This window comes from Melozone crissalis, unplaced genomic scaffold (genome assembly GCF_028551555.1).
Source record: "Melozone crissalis strain CALT ecotype California unplaced genomic scaffold, PUWL_Pcris_2 ptg000013l_1, whole genome shotgun sequence".
Classification (NCBI taxonomy): domain Eukaryota; kingdom Metazoa; phylum Chordata; class Aves; order Passeriformes; family Passerellidae; genus Melozone; species Melozone crissalis.
Window position 1 is genome coordinate 25191909 of NW_026535791.1, and position 23782 is coordinate 25215690.

The following is a 23782-nucleotide window of genomic DNA, read 5'->3' on the forward strand; positions in this document are numbered from 1 at the left end:
AAACAAAATCTCACTTCCTGAACATCCTTCAAAACAAAACCTTCTCTGAAGGGAACTAGAGGCATTTTCCTGATTGTAAGGCTTTGCACACTAGAGCAGGGGCGGAGCGAGATGACTACTGAAATGTCAAGAGGGGAAAGAAGTCAAGATGAAATGTGGTTTTACTCAAGTGCCAGGCTGAAATAATTAAGGAGTGCCATTTGTTATTTCAGCAGGAATATCCCTCTCTCCATATGGTCCATCACAGTATTTCTGGTACAGTGAAATGGAAAACGGGAACTGGGCTTGCCTTTTCTAAGCCAAGGAAACACCTCCGTAAGCGAATCCTGAACCAGCAGGAGATAAAGGTGCACAGGAATAGACTGTCATTTCATGATTTCCCACATTGGCTTCAACAGAAAGTCACCCTGCTGCATTCCTTGGTGTGGTGCTGCTGGATTATATAGCGCGAGTGGCATTCGCAGAGCCTGTCATGAGTTAGGATGGTACCTCGTGGCTGGTGCAATCCTGTCTTCAGAGGAAAGTCAGCACGAGAAAAATAATGACTTTCTTAAAGTAAAAGGATTGTGCAGGCTCTTTGGAAAGTTAGAAGTAAAAAGAGAAACCATTTCTTGCCTTGGGGAGATGGAGTCTAATGAGTGGCCAAAAGTACAGACAGCTACTGTTTTGTAAGTAGCAAAGTTCATGCCCACTGCTCTAGTAAATTTACGTGAAAAAATGAGGTGGGTATTTGCTGAATCAGAACAGGCCTCTCGATGTTAGCTCCTGAAATTATAATCAGACATCTTCCTGTGCCTTTCAAGGCTAGCTTAGTTCAGCTGAGGTCCTTGGTTTTCCCTCACCTCACCATTATGAAACAACTTGTCCGCATCTTTCCAGTCCTTCCCTACGCCTCCAAACAACACGTGCAGGTCCCTGTAACTCTGGCCCTACTCCTCCCAGCAGGACAGTGGGACACAAGCACCCTTCCTAAGAGGTATGTCTTATGGAGTGGTGAGTTAGGAAACCAGAGAGCCTGTCTCCATCGTGGCCCCCCTGCTGAACTCCCTTGCTCCCAACCCCACTCCCACAGGCAGTGCTCGGCTCCTCCACTGCCAAGCTCCCAACTGCCTGGGACTTGACATTTGTTCTTGTTTTCTCCTGTCTCCCCTAATGGGCACAGCACTAGTAAGCGAATAGGAATGTACAGAACAAGAGAGTTCAAAGTAATTGAGTCTACATTCATTCAGAAAGCCTGGATCCTTGCCCGCTCAGAACCTGCAGCATCCACATAGTTTCAGAAGGTTTAACCCTTTTCCCTGAACCCAGCAATGCTCTCTTGAGTGCTGAGTGCTGCTCTTCTCTTGCCCCTGACTGTGGACACTGAAATGTGTCTTTCACATACCCAGCTCTAGGTGTTTACCAATCCATGCTTTATTCCTCCTTCTCTTTGCTCTGCAGGACAATAACTACAGACCTTGAACTGTCATTTTTAGAAGATGCAACTTGCGTTGCAGAGGAATGATCGCTTAGCAAAACTACTAAGCATATCTGCCTGAAGTCTTACTTGCACAAACAGGGCTGTGCTGGTTGAAAACAGTTTACTCAGTTTTATGCTGCAAATTCATCTGTTAAGGTGTAAGTTCACTTCTACCTCAGTCTGAAAAATCAGTGAAGAATTAGAAACGTTCCAAAATTATTACAGCTGTAAACTCCTTTTTTTTTCATTATGATTATGAATTCTTTCATTATGAATTTTTTCATTATGATTAAATTAAACAAATTCTCATTTCAATTTCATTTAGGAGATCATATTAGTTGGCAGCTTATTATTGACTTTAAATTTCTAAATAAAAATTATTTGTATAAAGAAGTTTAAAATCTAATAACAACAGGAATTCTTGAAATGACCCATCAAATAATTTTTGTGTCTGGATCTAAAAGTGCATTTATACTATCTGTAAAATAAGTAGTGCAGCAATATGTAGGTCAGATAAGCAGTGAATCTGAGCAGGAACAAGAGCCTATCAGACTTTCCTGTTTAATTGTTAGTTATAGTAAAAAAGTCAAAATAAAAAATTGCTCTTTAAAATTTCATAGTCTTTAGTCATCTTCCACTGATTGTTACTTGACAAAAGACTGTAGGATATAGACCATCAGTAGCACAAAAAACATGGTGATGAGATTGGATTTATTCATCTGCAGTTCAGACCTAATTACATCCTTTGTAAAAAATTTAAAACACATTCAGAGATGCTTCTGAAAATGTTTACACATAGAGCTTTACTCTGTGATACCATTCTAATTAACCTGCCAAATCTTCTGCCAGGGCAGGCCCTTTGTAAATGCATATATATAAAACAAAGCAAAACAAACAAAAATAATACAAACAAAACTTTTGAAATTATCTGTTTATCATTCACTTAATCAGACGGAGAGAAAACATGCAAATTAGGCATGCAAGTCTTAGAAACACTTCATTTACTACAGCCACAGGATTAATACAAATGTCTGAAAGTTACCAGGACATGCACAACGTCGGACGCTGCCGTGTCCTACGTTGTGCCTGATCTCTAAGAATTTGTTTCCAGACAGCAAAGTGTAGTATTGCTAGTTTTGCACTTTTAAAGCTGTTAGAGAGCAGTTTATATTAAACTTGTCCTTTCAGATGGTCAAAAACATTGTTTGAAGCCTAACAAGGTTGGCATAAGGGACATGTCAGGTATTCAAAAAGTGTAGTTTGAAGTTTAACCTTAAACTAGGGTTATGTGAAGGGCATTCACAAAAAACAAGACACGATTTTAAAATCCGATGGTTGAAACACGTGTTCCTCGGCTTGAGTGGGGAACGAAATGCCAGCCATGAATCTTCAGTAAAGTTGCATATTGCCTAAACGGGAATACGTGTTAGTGTCGGATGGAAATGAGCCCGCACGGCTTTGAATGCGGCGCTGACGGGAGTAGCCGGATCTACGTTGGTAATAACAAGCATCAAGAGGCTGCATATTGCTAAACAGACAGTTCGTGAAAAGAAATGTTATGCTGAGCTCTTCCCTGGTTCTGTAATTAGCTTTCTGCATGCAGGCTCTGAGACATCCTACTCGCTGCGGACTGGGCGGCAAAGGGGAGGAGTGCCAGGCTGACCAGGAAAAAAATGCTTTTTTTACGTTTTAAAAAAGAACCTTGTCTGTAAATGATAGGGGATAAAGACGGGGAGGGGGAGGTTGCCAACATTTCTGTGGATTTCCAGACTCTCTCCCTGCAAACCGAAGGCGCAGAGCTGACAGGGCTGGGAGAAAGGTGGAAAGTTTGTGCTTTTTTCCAAAGCTCCACTACATGCTGTACTTTTCCCATACGACGTGAGCCGGTCGGCGTCGCACGAAAGGACAGCGTCCCTCCTTTTTCTGCTTCAGCGAAACATGCGGCAGCTTAGCTCACCGTCCTGTGTCTACGGGGAAATACGCTTTGCGCCGAAACCACACCTCAAAACAAGTAAATAGAAACTTGCCTCATTTCGGTGGGGGGGAGGAGGGGGGGAAAGAGAAGGTTCAATCGTCTCTACCTCTTCTCCTCTACTCGTCTTCCTCGTCCTCTGCGCTATTTCTCTAAAATGCTGGAAAACTTCATTTTCACAGCGTACGGGGTGGGGAGGGGGCGGGTGGATGTGTACTGCCGGGCTGATAATTATTAGCAGCAGGTTTCGAGTACGAGTTGCCTTCAGGACAAAAAATAATAAATCTGAACGACTGCCTTTAAAACCCTTTTGAAGATGAAAGGTAGGACAAGACAGTTGCTTTAAAGTGCCCACATTAGCAGCGCTTCTTTACAAGACTATAAATAATAGTACAAGCACGAGAGAAGCCCCGGCGGAGCGCCGCACTTGCTGAAAATCCGCTTCCACGGCGGGACGAGCGCCGCGCCGGCCGCTCCGTTCCGGGGACTGCGCCGGGCACCGCTCTCGGCTGCTGCCCGGGCGGTTCCGCCGTGCCGAGCCGGCACCGGGACCGGCACCGGCACCGGGACCGCTCCGCCATCAGCGCCGCAACGGGGCAGGGCTGGGCCGGACCGGGCGGCGGGGAGGAGCTGCCCGCGCTCCCCGTAGGCAGGGCGGGAGGCAGGGCCGGCCCCCAATCCGGGCTGGGTGGGGTATAGGGGGGGCCGGGGGTGGAGTAGGGTGAAATAGAGGCGGGCGTGTGTCACCGGGTAGATACCCGCGGCCAGGTACAGGCGGAGGCACTGACGCTAGCGGAGTGGATGCGCTCTGGGCTGGTGCTCCTGGGCAGTGAGCGCAGAGCAGCCGCCGCCCGTCCGCCCGCCCGGAGCCGCCCGCGGGTCCCTCGCCCTGCGCCGGGGCGGGCAGCCCGTCCTCGCCGCGCCCGCCGCCAGCCCCATGGCCACCAGGGTGCTGACCATGACCGCCCGCCTGGGGCCCGTGCCGCAGCCCGACGAGCCGGTGTTCGCGCAGCTGAAGCCCGTGCTGGGGGCCCGGGAGGCAGTGATCTTCCCCGGAGAGGATCTGAAGCAGCAGCAGCAGCCGCCGCCGCCTCAGCAGCAGCAGCAGCACCCGGCGGGCGGCGGCGCGAACCTGCCGGCGGAGGAGATGGTGCAGGTAGGCAGGAGCAGCGCTCACGGCCGCCGGTGGGCACTCGGTGCTGCCCGCGCAGCCCCGGAGCCGCGCCCCGGCCGGAGCGGCCGCAGCGGGGCGGGCGGGACTGGGTGGGGCCGGGCTGCGGGGCGAGGGCGGCGGACACCCAACTGCGGGGCTGTGGCGGCAGCGACAGAGTGAGCGTGCGTGTGTGTGTATGTGTGTGTATGGGTTCGTGTGTATGTGTGTGTACGGGGAGCGGCCACGCCGCCCATCCCGCCCGTGCGGAGCGGGAGCGCTCCCGTGTTCCCGCCGGCGGAGCGCGGCCAGGCGGCCGGGGCCGTCCCGGCGAGGCGGGGGGAGCCGGGCTGCCCCCGCCAGTGTGTTGAAAGCTACAGCTGCTGCCTTCGCACTTGCCCGGCGGCAGAATTAGAGCGGCCGCCTGTCCTCCTCGCCCACGCAAGGAGTCATGTTCGGGGGGCGGGGGGGGAGAGCACACGACTCGCTGGTAACGGGGACTTCCCAGGACTTGGTGCCTGTCCCAGGAGGCCGTTTGGGAGCGGATCCGCAGGCAAACAGCTGGAGGAGCTAAAAGCGGGAAGGTGCCGACCGCAGCCGGGCTCCAGCCCGCGGACGTGCCCGCTCCAGGGGCGGCTCCCTGCGAGGCACCGGCGTTGCCCGGTCGGCGGAGAGGGAGCCCCGGTGCTGGGCAGCGCTCTGCCGGGCGCTGCCTTTCGGTGGTGTCTTCCCTAAGGAGTAAATACGTCCCCGTCTTCAAAGCGAGCTGCCCTCGACTCGTAAACAAGAGCTGGAAAAAGTAGCCTGGCATGTCGGGGCAGATCCAGATCAAAGGGACGGGAAGGCGGCTGTGTTTGTTTGTGGTGTTTACCGGGGGTCTTTGAAGAAAGGTCCTAAAATCCACTTTCGGGCTGAACAGAGTTGCTGTTTGTCAGCTGCTTTCGCTTGCGGGGTGCTAAACGGGTCTGGTATGAGCGCTCTCTTGACAGGGCAGGGGGGAATGTAGCATTTGCCCACTGAAGACTGCATGGTAAATGTTTTGCCGATGACTGTACACCAGTAATGTATAGGGCTCCAGCCACCCACGGATTCCCTCGCACTACCGTGCTAAGAGGGTGTTTTTCCAGTAATTAAAGAGCTCTCCGAGAACCGAGGCATGGATAGGGACATGTTTATCACGCTATTAGACAATTACACACTGCATAGATTATTATTGGTTTAAGTGTAGTCCTGGAGACACTTTACACAAAGAATACTCTTATGTTGTCAACCCGTCTCCTTTTTATTCGATATTATTAGTAACTTTACACTTCGGTGTTCTATTTCCAATTAAATCCCGTTCTTCTAGGGATGAAAAATCATGGAAGTATGTTATATATATATATATAAACATTATTTGAAGTATTAGAATTCAGATAGTCAGCTGAGGATGTGGCTTTTACAGTTAGCATTTCAAAGAGGAGCGGATGAAACAGATAGGCAGTCACCCTGCTCGGCAGTGAATTCCAGAGCAGGAGATCTGCAGATTAGGCACAGCGCCTGTCACTTCTTCGCCTCGCACTGTCTTTTAGGCATAAAAGATGAAAAGTTTGTGTATGCTGAAACATCAGATCTGTCTTAATGTGTGAACGCTTTGTACCGTGACTTTATCTCCGTGTCCTTGATGATGTTGATCAGCATGCTGATTGTAAAATCAAGCAGGTTTTCATTAGTGTGAGCATTTATAACTTCCTCTCTAGGTGTCTTGCGGCTGGATGAACAGAATTGCCTTTTATTTGTAAAGCCTCACATGACTTGGATGCCATCTCTTTTTTAGCTGGTAACAAATCATGTGGATTATGGTCTGTTTTGTCTTTGTAGACGAGATGTGAAATGGAGAAATACCTGGCACCTCAGCTCCCGCCCGTTCCCGTCATCCCTGAGCATAAGAAATACAGAAGAGACAGTGCCTCGGTTGTAGACCAGTTTTTCACCGACAGTGAAGGGTTGCCTTACAGCATCAACATGAACGTCTTCCTGCCCGACATCAGCCACCTGAGAACTGGCTTGTACAAATCTCAGCGACCCTGTGTAACCCACATCAAGACAGAGCCATCTTCAGTCACCATCTTCAGTCACCAGAACGAAACTACGGCCCCTGCCCCTGCTCCCACTCAGGCCCTCCCAGAATTTACCAGCATCTTCAGCTCCCACCAAACCCCCGACGTGAACAACATTTTCATCAAGCAGGAGCTTCCTACCCCCGATGTGCATCTTTCCATCACGCCCCAGCAAGGCCAGCTGTATCAGCTCTTGAGCTCGCCGGATTTAGACATGCCCAGCGCCGCTCCCCAGGCGGCCGTGATGGACTCCCTCAGCAATGTCTCCATGCCCTCAGCCATGGCGGGCCTTAACACGCTCTCCTCGGCTGTTCCACAGACTGCAATGAAACAGTTCCAGGGCATCCCCCCCTGCACCTACACCATGGCAAACCAGTTTCTGCAGCAGCAGCAGGCCACTTACTTCCCTCCTTCACCCCCAAGCTCAGAGCCTGGAAGCCCAGACAGACAAGCAGAGATGCTGCAGAATTTAACCCCTCCTCCGTCGTACGCTGCAACTATAGCTTCCAAGCTGGCGATTCACAACCCGAATCTACCGGCAACTCTGCCCATAACCCCCCAGAACATCCAACCTGTCAGATACAACAGGAGAAGTAACCCAGATTTGGAGAAAAGACGTATCCACTACTGTGACTACCCAGGTAAGCAATCTGTGCCAGAAAATCCCAGGTCTTGCAATAAAATTTTAAAAAAGTGTGAATAATAATGGATGAGGTATAAGTGGTTTTCTTTAGCTGTGGTCTACACCTAGGGAGAACCAAATAGTTCTTTGTCCAAGCAGAATGTGTCTTCATTGTTGTTTTCAGTGGAAGACTCTCACATTCACTAAATAATTGGTATTCTTCATGTCATTTGTCATTCTCTTGAGCTCATTTTACCATGTTGCAAAATAGAGACTCTGTAGAAAATAAAAAAATAAAAATTGTGGTCTTTGCTAGTCTAGATCAGTGTCACTGTCCAGTATTCATGATGGAGCAGAGGCCCACTTTGTCCAGTGCAGTACAGCTCTCTTTGAATTTTCTGGCACTGCAAGAGTAATTTCAGCTCCCAGTAGCCAAGGCCACAGCCATTCTTCCCTGTTGTGAACAGGAGATTCAACTGCCCTCATAAATCCATTAAAACCATCTCTGAAAATCGTCTGCAGATGGATTGCCTTCTGCATTGGAGGGGAAGAGGGATCTGACTGGAAGGTGTGCTGCCGTGTACGTGATCCCAGACACAGGGCGTGCACACCCGCTGTGAGCGCAGAGGGAAATTGCTGCTCCCCCTTTGCCAGCTCTGGCTGCCATGTCACCCATTCCGTGTGCCTTACAGTAAATGCGCAGTGAAGGAGTTGTGTTGAGCCCTGGGTGACAATGACATGGACTCTGGCTTGATCAGGTCCTCTTGGAAATTAAAAAAAAAAAAATCAAATAATCCCCCCCCCCGTTAAGTTGTTGACTTACGTAGCAGGTGTTACTGTACATAGATTGTGGCAGCCATTGGCCTATATGCGACATTACAAAGCAGTAAGTCGACCAGAAACATACGTTTTTCTCTTTTCCATGTCAAGCAACATATCTCTAGGAGCATTCCATATAGAATTTTCCTTCTAAATGGCAAAAATTATGCCAAAAAGTAGTAAACTTAAATGTGTCCAGATAGTATCCCAGCCCTGAATGAGGAAATTTAAACATAGTGTGGAGTGTCTTCTGTTCTCCCTACTGAAGCCTCTTTGCTTTTTTTTGTTGTTTTTTTTGTTTTGTTTTGTTTAGGCTGCACAAAAGTTTATACAAAGTCTTCTCACTTAAAAGCGCACCTGAGGACTCACACAGGTATGTATGCACTCGCCCTCTCGCTGTCTCTCGTCCGTCCGTGGCTGACGCGGTTTCTGACAAAGCAGGCACGCTGGGTCTGCCAGCTTCTCCCTGTTTTCTCTGGGGTGGTGTGGACAGACTGGCAGCTCAGCTACAAAATACTTGAGGATTGGTCAGTCAGAAGTAAAATTTGTTTTATTAATGCAGTTTTGTTAAACCTCAGTGGAACTCAAAATAGCTGACAACGAGGTAAATGGAAACTTTCCTTTTCAGTCTAAAATGCCATTGAAGTGTTATAAAAAAAATATTTTTTCCTCCCTGACTAGTGAATTAAACATAGTAAAAACGTTCTACTTTTGAAGATGTATCTGAGTAGATAGAATTTTCTGGCTTGGGCTTTCTTTCTGACCTTTTAGGATTATTTAATCTTAAAAATTTTCACACATGTCATGAAAACTCCCAAGATGTGTCCATTTACTTTGTACTTGGCATTAAGTGGGCTTTATTATTGTTATGAAAGACAAGTGGTTCTCCATGTTTATTTTTTTAAAAAAAGGACATAACTTCGATTTTTTAAATTTTTCATTTTGTCGGGAAAAGACATCAAAATGAAGAAAATTAAAAGTGTCAGTGTGTCACAGCTGTTTTTTTGTACTCTGATCAAACTCTGTTGCTGCTACAGAGGCTGCCCCTGTTCCTGGACCCGCGAGGAGCGGAGCTGGGGACGGTGTTGGTTGTGTGGGCGCAGGAGCTGAGAATGCTGAGGACAGTGGCTGGGAGGTGGAACTGCCCCAGATGCTGTTCCCAAGCGTTCACCTGCTGAGGCAGGGGGGAGGAGGAGAGAGGGAGGGAAGGAAAAACACATTGCTCACCACCAGCACGCCTGAAACTGTTAAGGACAGTTCTTTGCTGGGATCTTGGTATAGAACCATTCATGCTACATTGGTGAAAAGCACATGACTGATTTTGTAAAGAAATGAAATGAAAGGGCTGTGACTCCTGTTTTTAGAAGTGGGTGTGAACCCTGGTTCTTTTATGCATGGGTTTAGAATCAGAGCAAAACCCGAGTCGCAGTTCAAGCAACTTTGTTATTGAAGCGGACGGTGCCATTCAAGGAGTGAGTTTTCACCTAAGCTTAAATCAAAACTTGTCTGGAGCTATGGTCCAACAAAATGTTTCACTATCTCTATGGAAACAAGGCCTTCTGTTCAGCAGCTATTATAAATGGATTGTTAGATTGTTGTAAATAAGTTGAGTATGTCCATGCTAAGTGTTACTAAGGAAATCCTGTTTTCAGAAATGAAAGTTACCTGTGTTGTACAGTGAAAAATTAAAAGCAAGTGTAGAAAATTATTGTTTTGCATTAGTGACAGGCTAAGCACCAACGCTGTTAAAAGTATTCTTAATATATAGTCACTTGCTAGTAGTAAGTTTAGTAAGAAAGGAATATTTTCATGAGGCTATAACTCTGAGTAATATCATAGAATCCCAGTTTAATAAATAATCTGTAAATTTAAGTGTATGATTTCCACTTGCGCACTTCAGCCAGGAAATAAATACCAGTTTTAAATATCTTGATTGCTATTATAAAATAACTAGGAAGAGAGATAAAAGCAAAGCTTTAGACTAAACATTAACACTACATAGTCAGCATTTGAAATGAATGCTTTTCCTTTTTTAATTCCATTTCTGTCTATTTCTGTGCCTTGAGTGGTAATGACTTCAGGGTTTACAAAGTTAGTTCTTGTATGCATAGAAATGCATACCTCATGGCTAGCATATATTGCTTAGGGTCACTAATGTTTATTGTTGCCTTCACTTTTTTACCTAGAAATGTGGATAAAACGTGCAAAGGTCAGAGGAGCTGATGTATTCGTGGAAACAAGAATGTTGTTTTAGATAAAAATCTAGTGAACTTAAGCAGGTCTGTAATACAAAGGGTCTTCTGGGGAGGTGAATGAAGGGATAAACTGTCTAAAGCGTGCATTACATGCAAGAATGTGAGTGCGTATCCTGTTACCTGCAGTATTTCAGAGTTTGGATTAGTTTAACTCTCCTGAATATTCACTTCATACTTGAAGATTTCCAGCAGCGATTCTGATCTCTGTGTTAACATACGATTGAAGTGTGTTTCAAGAGCCAGATCTCTGACTTAGTGCTTGATCGATTAAGGAATGCTAAAGTAAAGGGGTGCAAACTCAGGGAAATCTGTGGAGTTGCTCAGCCTTCCCCAGGACTGCAGGGGAATCTTGCTGTTGATCTCTGCAGGGATCGATGCCGAGGGCTAAGTTAGGGGATGTGTACCCCATCCCCCCAGAACTGTTAATTCATACAGCACTAATAAGTTTTGATTTTTCAGTTTTAAAACATTTTTAAAGGACTTTGTGTGAAGCTTTTACCTTCAAAGTCTAAAGCAAATGTCACGTAAGCCGTTTTAATAAAGTTGTGTGTGATATTCTTTCAAATCCCTTCAGGGATAGCAGACCTGTTTATCTGGCTAAACCCGTTCTTTAGTAATCATGGACCACTGAAGTTGTTCTCTCCTTATTCTTAGTTTCTTAACAATACCTTTTAAAATTGGCTGCAGTCTCTCTCTCATCCCAACCAGTCCCCGCCCTTCTCAGCAATCTGTCATCTTAAAATAAAAGAGCCTGCAGCAAAGTTTGTCTGCCATTAAAAGTCAAGACAGACCTCATGGTTTTCCTTTTGTATTGGAAAAATCTCAACCTTTTCACAATATTTATTTAGCAGCCTTTCTCTTCTGAAAGGCTTTCCCTGGGTTTAGTAGATGATCTTTGAGAACAAACCTAAGGGAAATGTTACTTTTGATGGATGGAATGTAGGCTGTAGTATATTTTTTCTTAGTTCAGATATGAACATACTGCCAGATTTTATAAATTACATCTAAAAAAACCTATAGGGAATGTGCAAAAGAAAAATCCCATATCTTTTTCTTCTTAGGTGTTCCCAAGCTGTTTACCTTACACCAGGTCAGGTGTATAAAGTGATATAGTTATGCTGATTTAGTGTAGTTACACTGGACTCCTGCTGTTGATCAGGAATCCAGTGTTCCTGCTAAGAGCCGAGATAGGATTATGTATTTGTACTGGTTGCTGAAGCAGACACACATTTTTCTTTCCCAATATAATGCTTTACCATTTGTTCATGATGAAATAAATTTTAGTTGGTAAACTGGCAACCCCAAAACAGAATATGAACAAAAGTCTGAGTGTTGAAAATATACAGAACATTGTTTGTCCATTTCCATGCAGTTCTGGAGCAGGTGTGTGGTACATTTTAATACTTAAAAAACTTCAGTATGATACCTGAATTTGATGTTTGTTACTTCTGAAACAGGTTAAATGGTACTCAGTATTTTAAAGTACTTATTAGAACATCTTTCAAAACAGGTGGAATTTTTGACCTTTTGAAGCAGATAGTTTCTTTTAAAATTAATGTTACCTGTTCGTCATGCAACAAGTTTTGTTTCATACTACGGCGTTGTGCAACTGCGGTATCTGAAGTGTGAGGGGGTTGTGCGTTTATCACAGGCTGTTCAGCAGCAAAGCCACCTGAAAGCTCTGGCATAACAGCTCTATGTCCAGACTGAAACGTGTGCCAAATCTCTGGGAAAAGCAGTTATTTGCGTATTGCAGATAAACTTCATTCAGTTCTTCTGCCATGCGAGTATATGCACATATCCATATCACGTAATCATTTGGAAACAGTGGTCCTATAACGTATCCTTTTAGGTTTCTTTATGTGCCAAACGTTTGGATTGTGGATGTTGACTGTTGGCTGTGCAGGCACCTGGAGTCCCATGCCTGTACACTACCTGTAGTGCTGCAGAACAGCTGGCCACGGGGTCAGTGGGGAGGTTAATTATTTCTATGAGCAGCTGCACACTTCAGAATTGTGTATGTTTTTAAGAGGAAAATCTGTGATTGTTTTGAACACATCGAGGCACGCGCATTGAGGACATTTTCCAGCTGCGTACTGGTTTTCCGTATACAGACTCTTTGTACAGGCATGTTCTCTGGTCACATGGTGGGCTTGCCATTAATAGTTTCTAGCATTAACTGCAGAACTATTTCATCTCTATCTATAGATCTAGCTTGTATTTGGTGATGGGAAGTGGAAGCCGAGATAACTCAAGAGAAATGGCATTTCCCTAATGAGATGCACTCAAAATACTTCCACTGTCCCTGGTTATTTCAAATGTTTATATAGGCACGGAACAGCTGCTGACTTGTGCGGTTTGTCAAGGTGTTAAACGTTTTATTTTATTTTAGACCTCTGCCTCAATAGATCCAGAATTAGACCGATGGTGCATCAGGATTAGAACCAGTTGTAAGCAGTAGACTTCAGCAGTCCCTGGGACTTGGCGCTCTCAGTTCACCATACCTGTATAGGGACACTTGTTCAGGGTGCTGTCATTTGCCCAGGAATTCAGGAAGGGAAGCCTGGTTCGGAAGGGAAGACAAGTAGTAGTTGGGCTCCTGCTGGAAGAAAAGCACAAATGAATTCAAATCACACCGAGACTTGGGTGCGGGATTCTGCTCATGGTGTGCAGATGAGGAATGGAGCCCCAAAAGACTTTGCCTTGCACATGGCTGCAGCCATAGCAGTTCTTACCCTGAAATCATGAAAACAGCAATTAAGTAATGCTTCTGTGCAGATCCAGCTTCTTTGACCTGTTAAATGGGTGAGTTGCATAGATTACATTTTAAGGAGCTGTCAGTAAATGCCATCATTGATAGAGACCATAAGGAAAAGTGGAAGAGAGTTAAAGAAAACTGTTGACAAAGTGCATTAAAGTGCAGTGTTGCTAGACACTGCTGAAGGGTATGTTAGTATCTTTTATTTATGAATTCTGCTAAATCCATTAGTTGCCTGTGTGAGAAATGGAAGTACATTATTTTCCTGTGCAAACCACAGTTTAAGGGAAAATAATACATTTTTTTCAAACACTTCATGAATGATCGCAGGCTTTGGGAATAATTGATCTGGTTCTTTATCTGCAGTTATAAGCAGAATGGGAAGTGTTTGAATGTGTTGCTCAAAAGAGGTTGAAATGTTAGCAGCATAAAACTAAATTTTATGTAAACGTTACTGATCATTCTCACTGGTATCCACCATAAAACTTCTATGAAGCAGGAATTAAATTCCGAGGTGTCAGGTGAGGGTATTTCAGTTAGATTTTAGATATTGGAAAGAAAAGCCTAATATATTCTTTTTGATTAAAAGCCTAGAAAGTCCCTCTAAGCATGACAGCTTAAAAAAACTGTTGTTTCTGTCAATTGCTCCCTGAGAGGATTAAACTTCAGTTCCAGGATATTTGATTCTTGATAAGGAAACTGTTGACCTAAGAGACCAGCTTTAAATATAGTTCAGTTTGAGACCGCCCTACATAGGCTAATAGTCCCAAGATTCACAGCAATTGCCAGTGATTAAAACTTTCCATTATTTGATCAGACATTCCTTATTGTAATTAATTTCTGAGGCTTGACTGGGACGACTGACTCCCAGTTCCAGGCAGGGTAGCGTGTTGCTTGTTGTTTGTTAGATGACCTGCACCTCCCATTGGTGAAAGATTAGAAACATTTAAGTAATGTCCTAGTTTAGTCTGAGTATCTTGGTAGCAGCATTCCTGTCCTGTCAGGGTGCATTATTTATATTCAGAGATCTCTTAACAACTCTGATTAAGGACATATTAAAACCTTTGATTTTGGCGAGTGTACAGGGCTTTGCTTTGAGTTAAAATGCGTTTAATGTATTGCTTCTTTTTCTTTTGCTGTATGTGTGCATACAGTAGATGGAGATCTGGAAGTTTAGAGTATGTGTTTAATAAATTCCATTTTAAGAGCGCCTCTTATCTGACTGTACAAAAGCCAGTGTTATTGGTGAAAGAGCTAAAGAGCAGTTCTTGTACCGCAGGCATAGGTGTGGAAATGTGCTCTTCAGCACAGGATGTGTAGACACAGCCGTGCACCCTAAATGGCATGGATTTCTTATAAACCTACTTTAAAAAATTCCTTTTCTCTGTGTTTGCATATCTCCTTGAAGAGAGACCACCTCTGTTAAGACAGAATGTTATACCAGAAAGAAAATAAACCATTGCACAGGGCAGTCAAGATTCCCCACTAATCCTCAAACAGCATAAGACAACACTTAGCAAAATAAGTGTGCTTCTAGCACTGGTGGGAGTGCTGAGAAGGTAATGCCTTCTGCACCTCTGCAGTCAGACAGTGAATTCCTTTGGCTGTCCTCTTTGATCACCAGTGAGTTATCTTTTATTCCTGTTTGTGCTTCATTTATCAGTGACCAGACTTTGTGCTGAGCTCAAAGCTCTCTGTTACAAAATTCCTTAAAATGCTGTTTCATGGTGAAGGAGTATTTAATAGTATCCCTTTAGCCACTGCTGTAGCAGGCATGGACCTTATTGCATTTAGAAGTGTGCTGCATATGCTGCTCATTCATACCATTTGTGGATGGTTGTTTCAAGGGCTACGTTTGTTTTGTCACACACAGAATTAGCTGGATGTACCTGGCTTGCTATCAGTCCTCTCATCCATCTCCATCTTGGACAACTGAGAATTTTAGTGCACTAAAGATCTTTTAAACATCTGAGGGATTACTTATTTTGAAAATCCAGCTTTTTGTTCTTTCTCAAAAAAAAAAACCCCAAAACCAAACCTAGAAGCTGCTTTTAATGATGACTACAGCACTTAGCACTAAGTCAATAAGAGAAAGAAGATCTCATTTTAGGTAAATGTTGAGAGCAAAAAACTTCTGAATGCTCGCAGACACACACCCCAGTCACTCGGTCAGAGTATAAAACTGTGGTGCTGTTAGCTAGGGAAACACTATTTCAAAACAGAAAAAACATTTCATTTGTTCTTATTATTTCTAAAATTTGAGGCTGTAGCATATCAGGAAATTACGAGAACTGATGTTAATATGAAAAATTTGAAAACAAATGTGCCAGAGATCTTTGAGACAACATAAATCTTTCTAATAATCTGTTTTAAAGATGAACATGATGAAGGTTATGCACATAACTGGTGCAGTTTTGATACAGAAACTTCTGCTTTGCCACAGTTTTATCACACCTGCCCGAATATTTTTAAGGCCAACCACTTGCTGCTAGAAATAGTTCCGTAATAAGCACAAGTAATATTAAAATGATTGCAAGACTGGGGGGGGGTGGGAGGGGGGGCTGTCTTTATACTTTTATACCCTTATGAGCTATAATCAGATGTTGTGATTTTGCAGTCTCTGAAAAGTGTACTATTTGTTATTCCTTAAGGGAGCTCTAGACTCGCTGCTCTGACAGAAATCTCTGATAGGAAACAAGTGAAGTTGCAGGCATTGGCTGGTGTAATATCTGTATTTGGATTTCTGCATACCAATAGAGTTACCTAACTTTAGGTTTGAAAATCCAGCCCTTGCTGTTTACAACTTTTTTTTTAAAGAAAGCCGTCCTGGCAGTGAATTGCAGAAATAAAAGAAGTAAAGTCATACGACTCTTTGATGAAATAAGGAAGCTTATTTTCTTATTAATGGGGAGATTCATCAATAATGGAGTCTGTCAGTGACTTGTTTTTTCCAAGCAATTTTAAACAGAAGCATGTTCTTGAGCAGAGGCTGCGTGTTGAAGATAGAGGGTGTCTTCAAAACGACCATCTCCCCCCCACGCTGGTGGCACTGTGCCTCACCCAAATGAGCATGGCCACGAGGGTCACTGCCAGCGACTAGAATTAAATGTTAGGAAAGCCATTGGTGCGTTTTGACACAACTGAATCAGAAGATAAATTAAAGGGAGAAGAGGCAACACAGTGTGTGTACTTTACTGGTCCAGACCACTCTCCTGTGGTATTGATAAGAAACCCAAGATCTGTTGGGGGAGATTTTATCTGTTGAAGCGGCTGGCTCGTGTAGCACGTTATATGTAGACATCTAAATGTCTTTTGGATGTCCTGGTAATCTCACAGCATTATGAATAATTTTTTTTTTATAACAGATAGACACTTTAGAAGCAAAATAGTCTCCTTTCAGGTTAAACTCCCTTATCTCTTGCTGCGTGCTTTCTTTAAAAGACTTTCCAATCTAAACATTAGGGCTTAAAATTTCTGTGCTCAAATACAAGTCTCATTCTCATGCTCCACAAATGTATGTTTTTTAAACTGGAGAATGGATGCATATTAAGAGCTCAAGAACTTAAAAATATATTTTGTGATGTATAAGCCTAGCAAAATATTTTAAATCATTGATACTGGAAGGAGGTTGTGCAGAAATCCAATTAAACTTATGAAATCCCTATCCTGTTGAAGTATAATTTAAAGGAAAGCAGTTCTGTTTCCCAGAAGTGCTGTGTATAATATTTCTGGCTTGGGAAGAAAGGGTTGGAGTGTGCTATTTGGCTGGAAATCGGTACCAGCTTCCTCCATGGTGTTTTAGTTGAACAGTGTTGACATTCTAACAAATCCCGTGGAAGCTCCCCTGAAGTGGAGGAGTTAGCTGTTTTCTTGCTTTTACAGTGAAATATCTGTTTGATACCATGGTCGTGTTCCAGTAACTGAGCTGTACTGCTCTCATGTTTGATGACCAGTGGCATTCTTGGTTTAACACCCTATAGAAGCCCTAAATTGCTGGAGGAAAACCAAATACTTCTGAAACTTTACAGCTACTGTATTTCACACAATCATTAAAGTAAACAAATCTTACATTACTATGTAGCCAACGAAAACAGTGGATAAAGAGTTCAGTGTCCCTTGTTGTGTATACCTGCGTTTTTTTAAAAATAAGTCTTCAACCCAGATTTCTCTGACCTTCAAAGTCAGCACAGCAAAGAAGTAGGATCACTTCAGAAAAATATGTGAGACTCTTTTCCCCTTGCTTGCAGGAACTTAAAACCAAATTCTTATTTCTGCTAAATGACAAAAAGCATGTGTATAGGTTGAGAGAGAGAAAACACTACCAGCTAGTTGTTCTTCTGCTTGCTCTAAAGGAGTGAAAATTAATCTCCACCTACTTTTTTTTACTCCCCCCCTTCCTCCTTGCCCAAAAGGAAAACATTTGAAATTGATTCAGTTCTTAAATAAAACTTTCCAACGGAAACTAGCATTACAAACATAGATATTCAGTATTTTACCCCTAGGATTTATTCAAAATAATCTGGGCCTCTACACTGGCACTAAAAATATATTTTCCAGTTCTCACTGTTGGCCAAAGCAGGGGTTAAAAGCAGCGTTCTGGCTTTAATTTCCAGTACATAAAAGTAACACTATTAAAACAATCTGAGTAAGGCACCAGCTTGTTCCTGTGCTCATCCCCTGAGCAGCGCTTGGTTTAGCTCAGGTCTGCAGCAGTCTGCCAGCAAGGAGGAGTGGCGCTGTTCCGCATGGCACTGCCTGAGCTTTTCCCAGAACAACACTGGTGTCCAGGATGATTTGTGGCTGTGGCAGGCAGTGGTGTGCCCATGGCAGTGTGGTGAGCTGCTGAGCAGTGTCTCTGCAAAGTTGGGTGCCCTGGGGTTTGATGGGGATCCTGGCCGTGGGACTCAGTGCTGCCTGGGGGCTGTGGCACCCGGCAGGGCACAGGGATTGCCTGGGGGGCTGTGGCACCCGGCAGGGCACAGGCATTGCCTGGGGGGCTGTGGCACCCGGCAGGGCACAGGGATTGCCTGGGGGGCTGTGGCACCCGGCAGGGCACAGGGATTGCCTGGGGGGCTGTGGCACCCGGCAGGGCACAGGCATTGCCAGGGGGGCTGTGGCACCCGGCAGGGCACAGGGATTGCCTGGGGGGCTGTGGCACCCGGCAGGGCACGGGCATTGCCTGGGGGGCTGTGGCACCCGGCAGGGCACAGGGATTGCCTGGGGGGCTGTGGCACCCGGCAGGGCACAGGGATTGCCTGGGGGGCTGTGGCATCCAGCAGGACACAGGGATTGCCTGGGGGGCTGTGGCACCCGGCAGGGCACAGGCATTGCCAGGGGGGCTGTGGCACCCAGTGGGGCACAGGGATTGCCTGGGGGGCTGTGGCACCCGGCAGGGCACAGGGATTGCCTGGGAGGTTGTGGCACCCAGCAGGGCACAGGGATCGCTGCTCTTGGCACGGCAGCACTTCCTCTGCCAGGAGCCCTCACAACACCTGCCGACACTGCTCGCGTGTTAGGAAAGGTTTAAGAGGGGACAGCTTTTTTTGTTGCAGTTTGGACTCTGACAGGGTCAGGTGTCGCCTACACAGGACAGCTTTGAGGCTGCTTTTACAGTGCAGCATAGCCCAACACTCAGTGAAAGCTGTATTTCATACCTCCTCAGTGCCAGACTTGGAAACAGATCTTAATCTCCGGGTCCCCATTCCAGTCTGGTCTGGATATTCCTGGGCATTTGTTAACTAATGCTGGTTTCCTGCACTCTTTACCTTCCCTGCCATTCCTTGTATAATTCTGTAAAACACAAGAAGAGACATTTGGAGTAGATGGAGGCCTGACTGTATATGCTCTCCCTGGCCAGCGAGGGTGTCAGGCTCACAGCACCGCGAGTTCAGTGTCAAGTATAATGTGGCAGCTTTGAGTGAAAATTTTTAAAGAAGAATTTAAAGGAAACAGGGAGAAAAGAAGAAAGAATGGAGGAAAATAAATAAATACACTGTCTCTAAATTAAGACATTTCAAATACAGGAATAATTATTTTGTGTAACCTCTGTGTGTGCACATGTGCCTTAACACAAAGTGTTCAATGATTATCTCCCTGGTGCTGTGCCTTTGGATCAAAAACACAGGCTTTTACAGCCTCCACTGTTAACCCAATTAAAACACATTGAGGAGATCATCTATATAGTGCAAATGATCCCTCACTGAATAGGGACATTTCCTGTCGTTCCACTGTGAGAATCAAAGGTGTTCTCAGCTGGATTCATTGGTGTTAGAAAAGCTTACACACCATGTTTGAATGAAATTTGTATTTTAGCCTCCAGTATGTGTTTCATGGAGCAAAAAAGAACCCTATATGATAGATCATTCTCATCTTTAATCAGCATCAGAATTTACTCTGAGTAAATTCAGAGTTTACTCACAGTTAATTCAGCTGTGACAGAAATCTGTGATGGTTTCTGTTCTGATTTGTGATCCACCAAATAATTATAAATTCTGTGAGAGGTGATGCCGGGCTCTTGTCTTTCCTAAGGAATGTTAGGTTTCCACCAGGACTTCAATAAATCCCAGTTGCTGTTGATGCAAAGAGATTGTTGGTGGGTGGGTGGTTAGTTTTTCCTGAAAAGGTCTAGTTCTGGTTGTGACAACATCTGCCAGTACGAAGTCACATCCCCATTATGAGCAGAGGGTTCGTTCTGCACTCAGTAGTAGATGAAAACTTTCTAGCTGATCAGATGAAGCAGTAGAAACTCCCAGACAAAAGCAGTTTCATAATTTCATCTGCATGATAAACAAGTGCCTTTGAAGTAATGGTTTGGAGCTTCTCAGGTGGTGTTACCTGCATAGCTGATGCAGAATAAGCACTCTGATTGCAGGATACCGGCCCCTCTCTTTCTTCCATGTGCGTGTGTGGTGGTGAAACAGGGAAAAGTAGGAGGCACTTCACTCTGCAGTCGGATTGAGCTGTCAGTGCAAAGGTTTGGGACCAGTGGGGATGTAGAAGATCTGTAAGATGGATTAGAAAGAAATGTTTGAAAAGCTCAGCTTTGGTCAGTTTCTGTTCCAAATGAAGCTACTGCCAAGTGCTTTGATATGCTTGGTTTTCTTTATCTTCTTGACAAACAAGTCAAATTAATACAAAATAATATAGATAACAATTCACTCTCCCAACTCCAAGGTGTTTTTGTCAAACAACATCAAACATTAACCTCTTTATTTATATGAAGAGCATTAACCTCTTTATTTATATGAAGCTTGCTTGTGTGGTGACATCATGCCCACACAAGCTCCTAGGCAGGTGTACATACCCGTGTAAAATTCTGATTTCACACAGAAGTCATCATGGATTTCTGAATCCATATTTCCCCCATTTCAACAAACACCTGTAAATTGTAGGCATGCTTAAAATACTGTGTTTCTAGTTCTAAAATGGATGAACATGAACATTTCGGGTGCCTGGGCCGGTTGCTGCTGTAACATAGCAAGTTTTGAGATGCCATGTTCCTCCTGTATCAGTATAGACTGAAGACAGCAAGAACTTAGCATCTTAAAATATGGCTATTTAAGCACCTGATTAAAGACATTTTATTCTGAAAATGGGTGCTTTGAACTTGGAGGTGCTTTCTCCTATTTATAGCTAGCCCCAGGCAGGATACCACAAGTTTTTATTGCTTGTGACATTTTAGGAAATACTATCTCCGTTGTGTTTGCAGCACACTGTGCCCCTTTCTTCACACATCAGAAGCTCTTGAACAGATCTGCACACTGTGAAAAATCCTTATAGAAATCTTCTTTGCCATTTCAGACCTCTTAAAAAGGCACTGTATAACTTGCCCATTTTTGAAAGGCACAAGTGAAGTTACAAACCAGTCTTGATTGTCACACGAGACTGCTTTTTTTCCCCCTACTGCCTCCCGTACTGTGGTGAGTGTAAAGGAGCAGGTTTTGGTCCCATGCAGGCTTTTTAACTCTGCATTCCTGTACCGTAGCTCTCTCCAATTTGCATGTTTGAAAGTTTTGTATGTTTTAGTGAGGTATTAAATCCCATTTTCAAGAGCTGAAAAAACAAAGGGGCTGTTAGTTTGGGGCCTGATGCACAGAGCTGTGGATAACAAGGATATGTAATGGGAGAGCAGCGCCGTTCAGTGCGGGCTCAGGTCAGTTTTGTGCTGAGGGGTGGCAGCTGATGTTCCATTTCTGCCTGCTCTGTTCCAGGTGAGAAGCCCTACAAGTGCACGTGGGAGGGATGCGACTGGCGGTTCGCGCGCTCCGACGAGTTGACGCGCCACTACAGGAAGCACACGGGGGCAAAGCCCTTCCAGTGCGCCGTCTGCAACCGCAGCTTCTCCCGCTCCGACCACCTGGCGCTCCACATGAAGCGGCATCAGAACTAGGAGCTGGACTGCTCACGGAGGCTCTCCTGTATCTATGCAATTTCCTATTGACTCTCGACACGCAGCTGAAATTAGCTGAATTTTTGAGTGTATCCACTTAAAAAGAGATCTCAAAAAAGAACTGGAAATGTATATTTTGTATATTTATGCTGAAAAAGGGAAGACACTGTATCACAATTGCCGGAGTGTTCAGTTGTTTGTTTGCTTTCATGATGTATATGGCTTTATTCAGCAGGTTTCATCTCTTTACAAGTATTATATCTCAACACATTGCAGCTTTATACTTTTTTTTTCCTCTTGCAGTGTTTTGACCAAAGCACTGTCATTATTGTGACAATGTTTAGTAAACAAATTAACGAGAGGATGCAGATGAATGCACACAGTGGAAAAGCCATGAACTGTAATCTGTCAGGTTTTTACTGGACATACTTAAGTACATGTGGGGTTTTTTATTAATGTTAAGCCATTCTGTGGATATAAAATACATAGGAAAATTCATAAACAGCCATAGAACAAAGCATTTTGTTCTGTGTGTTGCATGTTTGCTATGACAAAGATTTTGTAAATATGCAAATCAGCTTTTTAGGTTTAATACAAAAGTTTTCTAAGAAACATCTGAAAAAAGCAGTTGTTTTACATTTGATAACTTGGCACATTTATAAAAAAAAGTTACTTAAATACCTCTCAAAATAGTACCAATTTAGTCAGATGTTTTGTACCTGTTAACTCAATGGTGTGCACTGAATATTCAAAGCAGGAGTTTGTTTTCAAATTGCGTGAAAGGGCAAAGCACAGAGAATGAACTGTAAAGTCAATGTTGGAAGCTGAAATAGCAGGGATAGTTAAAATGAACACAGAATGTTAAACCTCTTACCATAAGCTAAACTTAGTATCACTTTAAAAAGAAGGATTTAGGATGCAGTTTTCATACATAGACACATTAAGCTGGTTCAGCACCAGTATGATCTAGTTTCATGTGGATATTGGATGTAATTTACTAGAAGGTAAAGGATACAGTAATTTTTTTTTAAATTACAGTGCAGTTTAGTTAATCCACTGTTCAGATTGACACACGCAGGGAAAAATTTACTGCTTACAGAAGTAGCTGAAACTCCACAGAAGTCAATTTAATGGTGCCCTTTTATGCTAACAATGACTTTGATCCACCGTACTCAGCCTTGAAATCATAGATGGAGGGCCAAAGATGAGGTTAGACCGGGTAGGATTTGGCCAGACAACAGGAGAAAACCAAACAAACCTAAGAAGTGTTGGAACTTCACAAGCCGTAATATTAAGCTGTCAACCAAAGGCTAAAATAGACAATCAAAATACCAAAAAAAAAAGGGTCTTGCAGGAAAACCTAGCTTTGTTAAAACTGTTGTTTGTCTTTATTTATTTGTGGTATATGATAGACTCTTCTTTTTTTAAGACAATTTTACATATACTTGATAAATTATAGTTTTGTTTGTTATAGTTAGAAATGTTGCTCTCAATGTAAATAGTTGACAAACGATGTAAATAATTTTGTAAGGCTTCAAATGTTTATACGTGGAAACACATGCAGAAATTGGTTGCTGTTTTGCTTCTTTTGCCTCCCCCCTACCTTATTTTTGTATTGTGGTATTTCCTATGCAAATGATGGAGCAAACAGCTGTATAGTTGTAGAATGTTTTGAGAGAGAATGAAATCGTTTATATATAAAGACTTTTTTTTTTTTTTGCAAAATAAAACAAAGTGCCTAATGTGTGTGTGCGTGCATGTGCTTTCTCTAGCTCCTGACAACGAAAGTTCTGTGTTTTGCAGTAGAAGCTGGAAATGATGACAGTATTAAGTGAAGAATGTCTATTCTACATAGGGACTGCCTCTTTGGAAAGTACCTGGCACTTCTGCACCCTGCCCTGATGGAAATTATACATGCGAAGGGATAAGGGTCGGTGCTTTTCTGCTATCTGAGCTTAAAAGGAAGTGACTGGTTGCCTGAAAAGGGTTGTAGCTGTGCATCCACAGGAGCATGATTGGAAATGAAAGGTACCTGTGGGGTGTATAGAAGTATACACATTCCTTCACGTTTTCAAAATGGTTAAAATCTATTCACACTCATTGATAGTGTTGCCCAAGAGAAATTTCTCTCCAAAAGGTCCTTTCATGCCCTAGAAAGGCAGAAAGGTCCCACAGCACTATGCAGTATCAGCACTACACCTGCCATATCAGTGTCTTGTTTTCAGTGTTTCTCCCTTGGAAGTGGAAGTACAGTTCGCA

General features: G+C 43.9%; 1 protein-coding gene across 2 annotated transcripts; it reads left to right on the forward strand.

Annotated features, from left to right (window-relative positions):
• Window positions 1–3402: 3402 nt before the first annotated feature.
• On the forward strand, window positions 3403–23220 carry KLF5 (KLF transcription factor 5). 2 transcript variants are annotated; one of them, XM_054271629.1, is made up of 4 exons: window positions 3403–3470; window positions 6442–7321; window positions 8435–8494; window positions 21345–23220. In XM_054271629.1, exons 2-4 carry the CDS (start codon window positions 6454–6456, stop codon window positions 21521–21523), a joined length of 1107 nt encoding a protein of 368 aa, XP_054127604.1. In that variant the 5' UTR covers window positions 3403–3470; window positions 6442–6453; the 3' UTR covers window positions 21524–23220. The 2 variants fall into 2 exon arrangements, with proteins under 2 accessions (XP_054127604.1, XP_054127603.1); XM_054271628.1 differs by lacking the exon at window positions 3403–3470 and adding an exon at window positions 4369–4587.
• The last annotated feature ends 562 nt before the right edge of the window (window positions 23221–23782 follow it).

Excerpts from the sequence above, each read along its gene's own strand:
- KLF5 (XM_054271628.1), top strand. The coding sequence starts at position 4,369 with ATGGCCACCAGGGTGCTGACCATGACCGCCCGCCTGGGGCCCGTGCCG. Across the intron at positions 4,588-6,441 it reads CGGCGGAGGAGATGGTGCAG|ACGAGATGTGAAATGGAGAA; the intron begins GTAGGCAGGAGC and ends TTGTCTTTGTAG. Across the intron at positions 8,495-21,344 it reads GCACCTGAGGACTCACACAG|GTGAGAAGCCCTACAAGTGC; the intron begins GTATGTATGCAC and ends GCTCTGTTCCAG.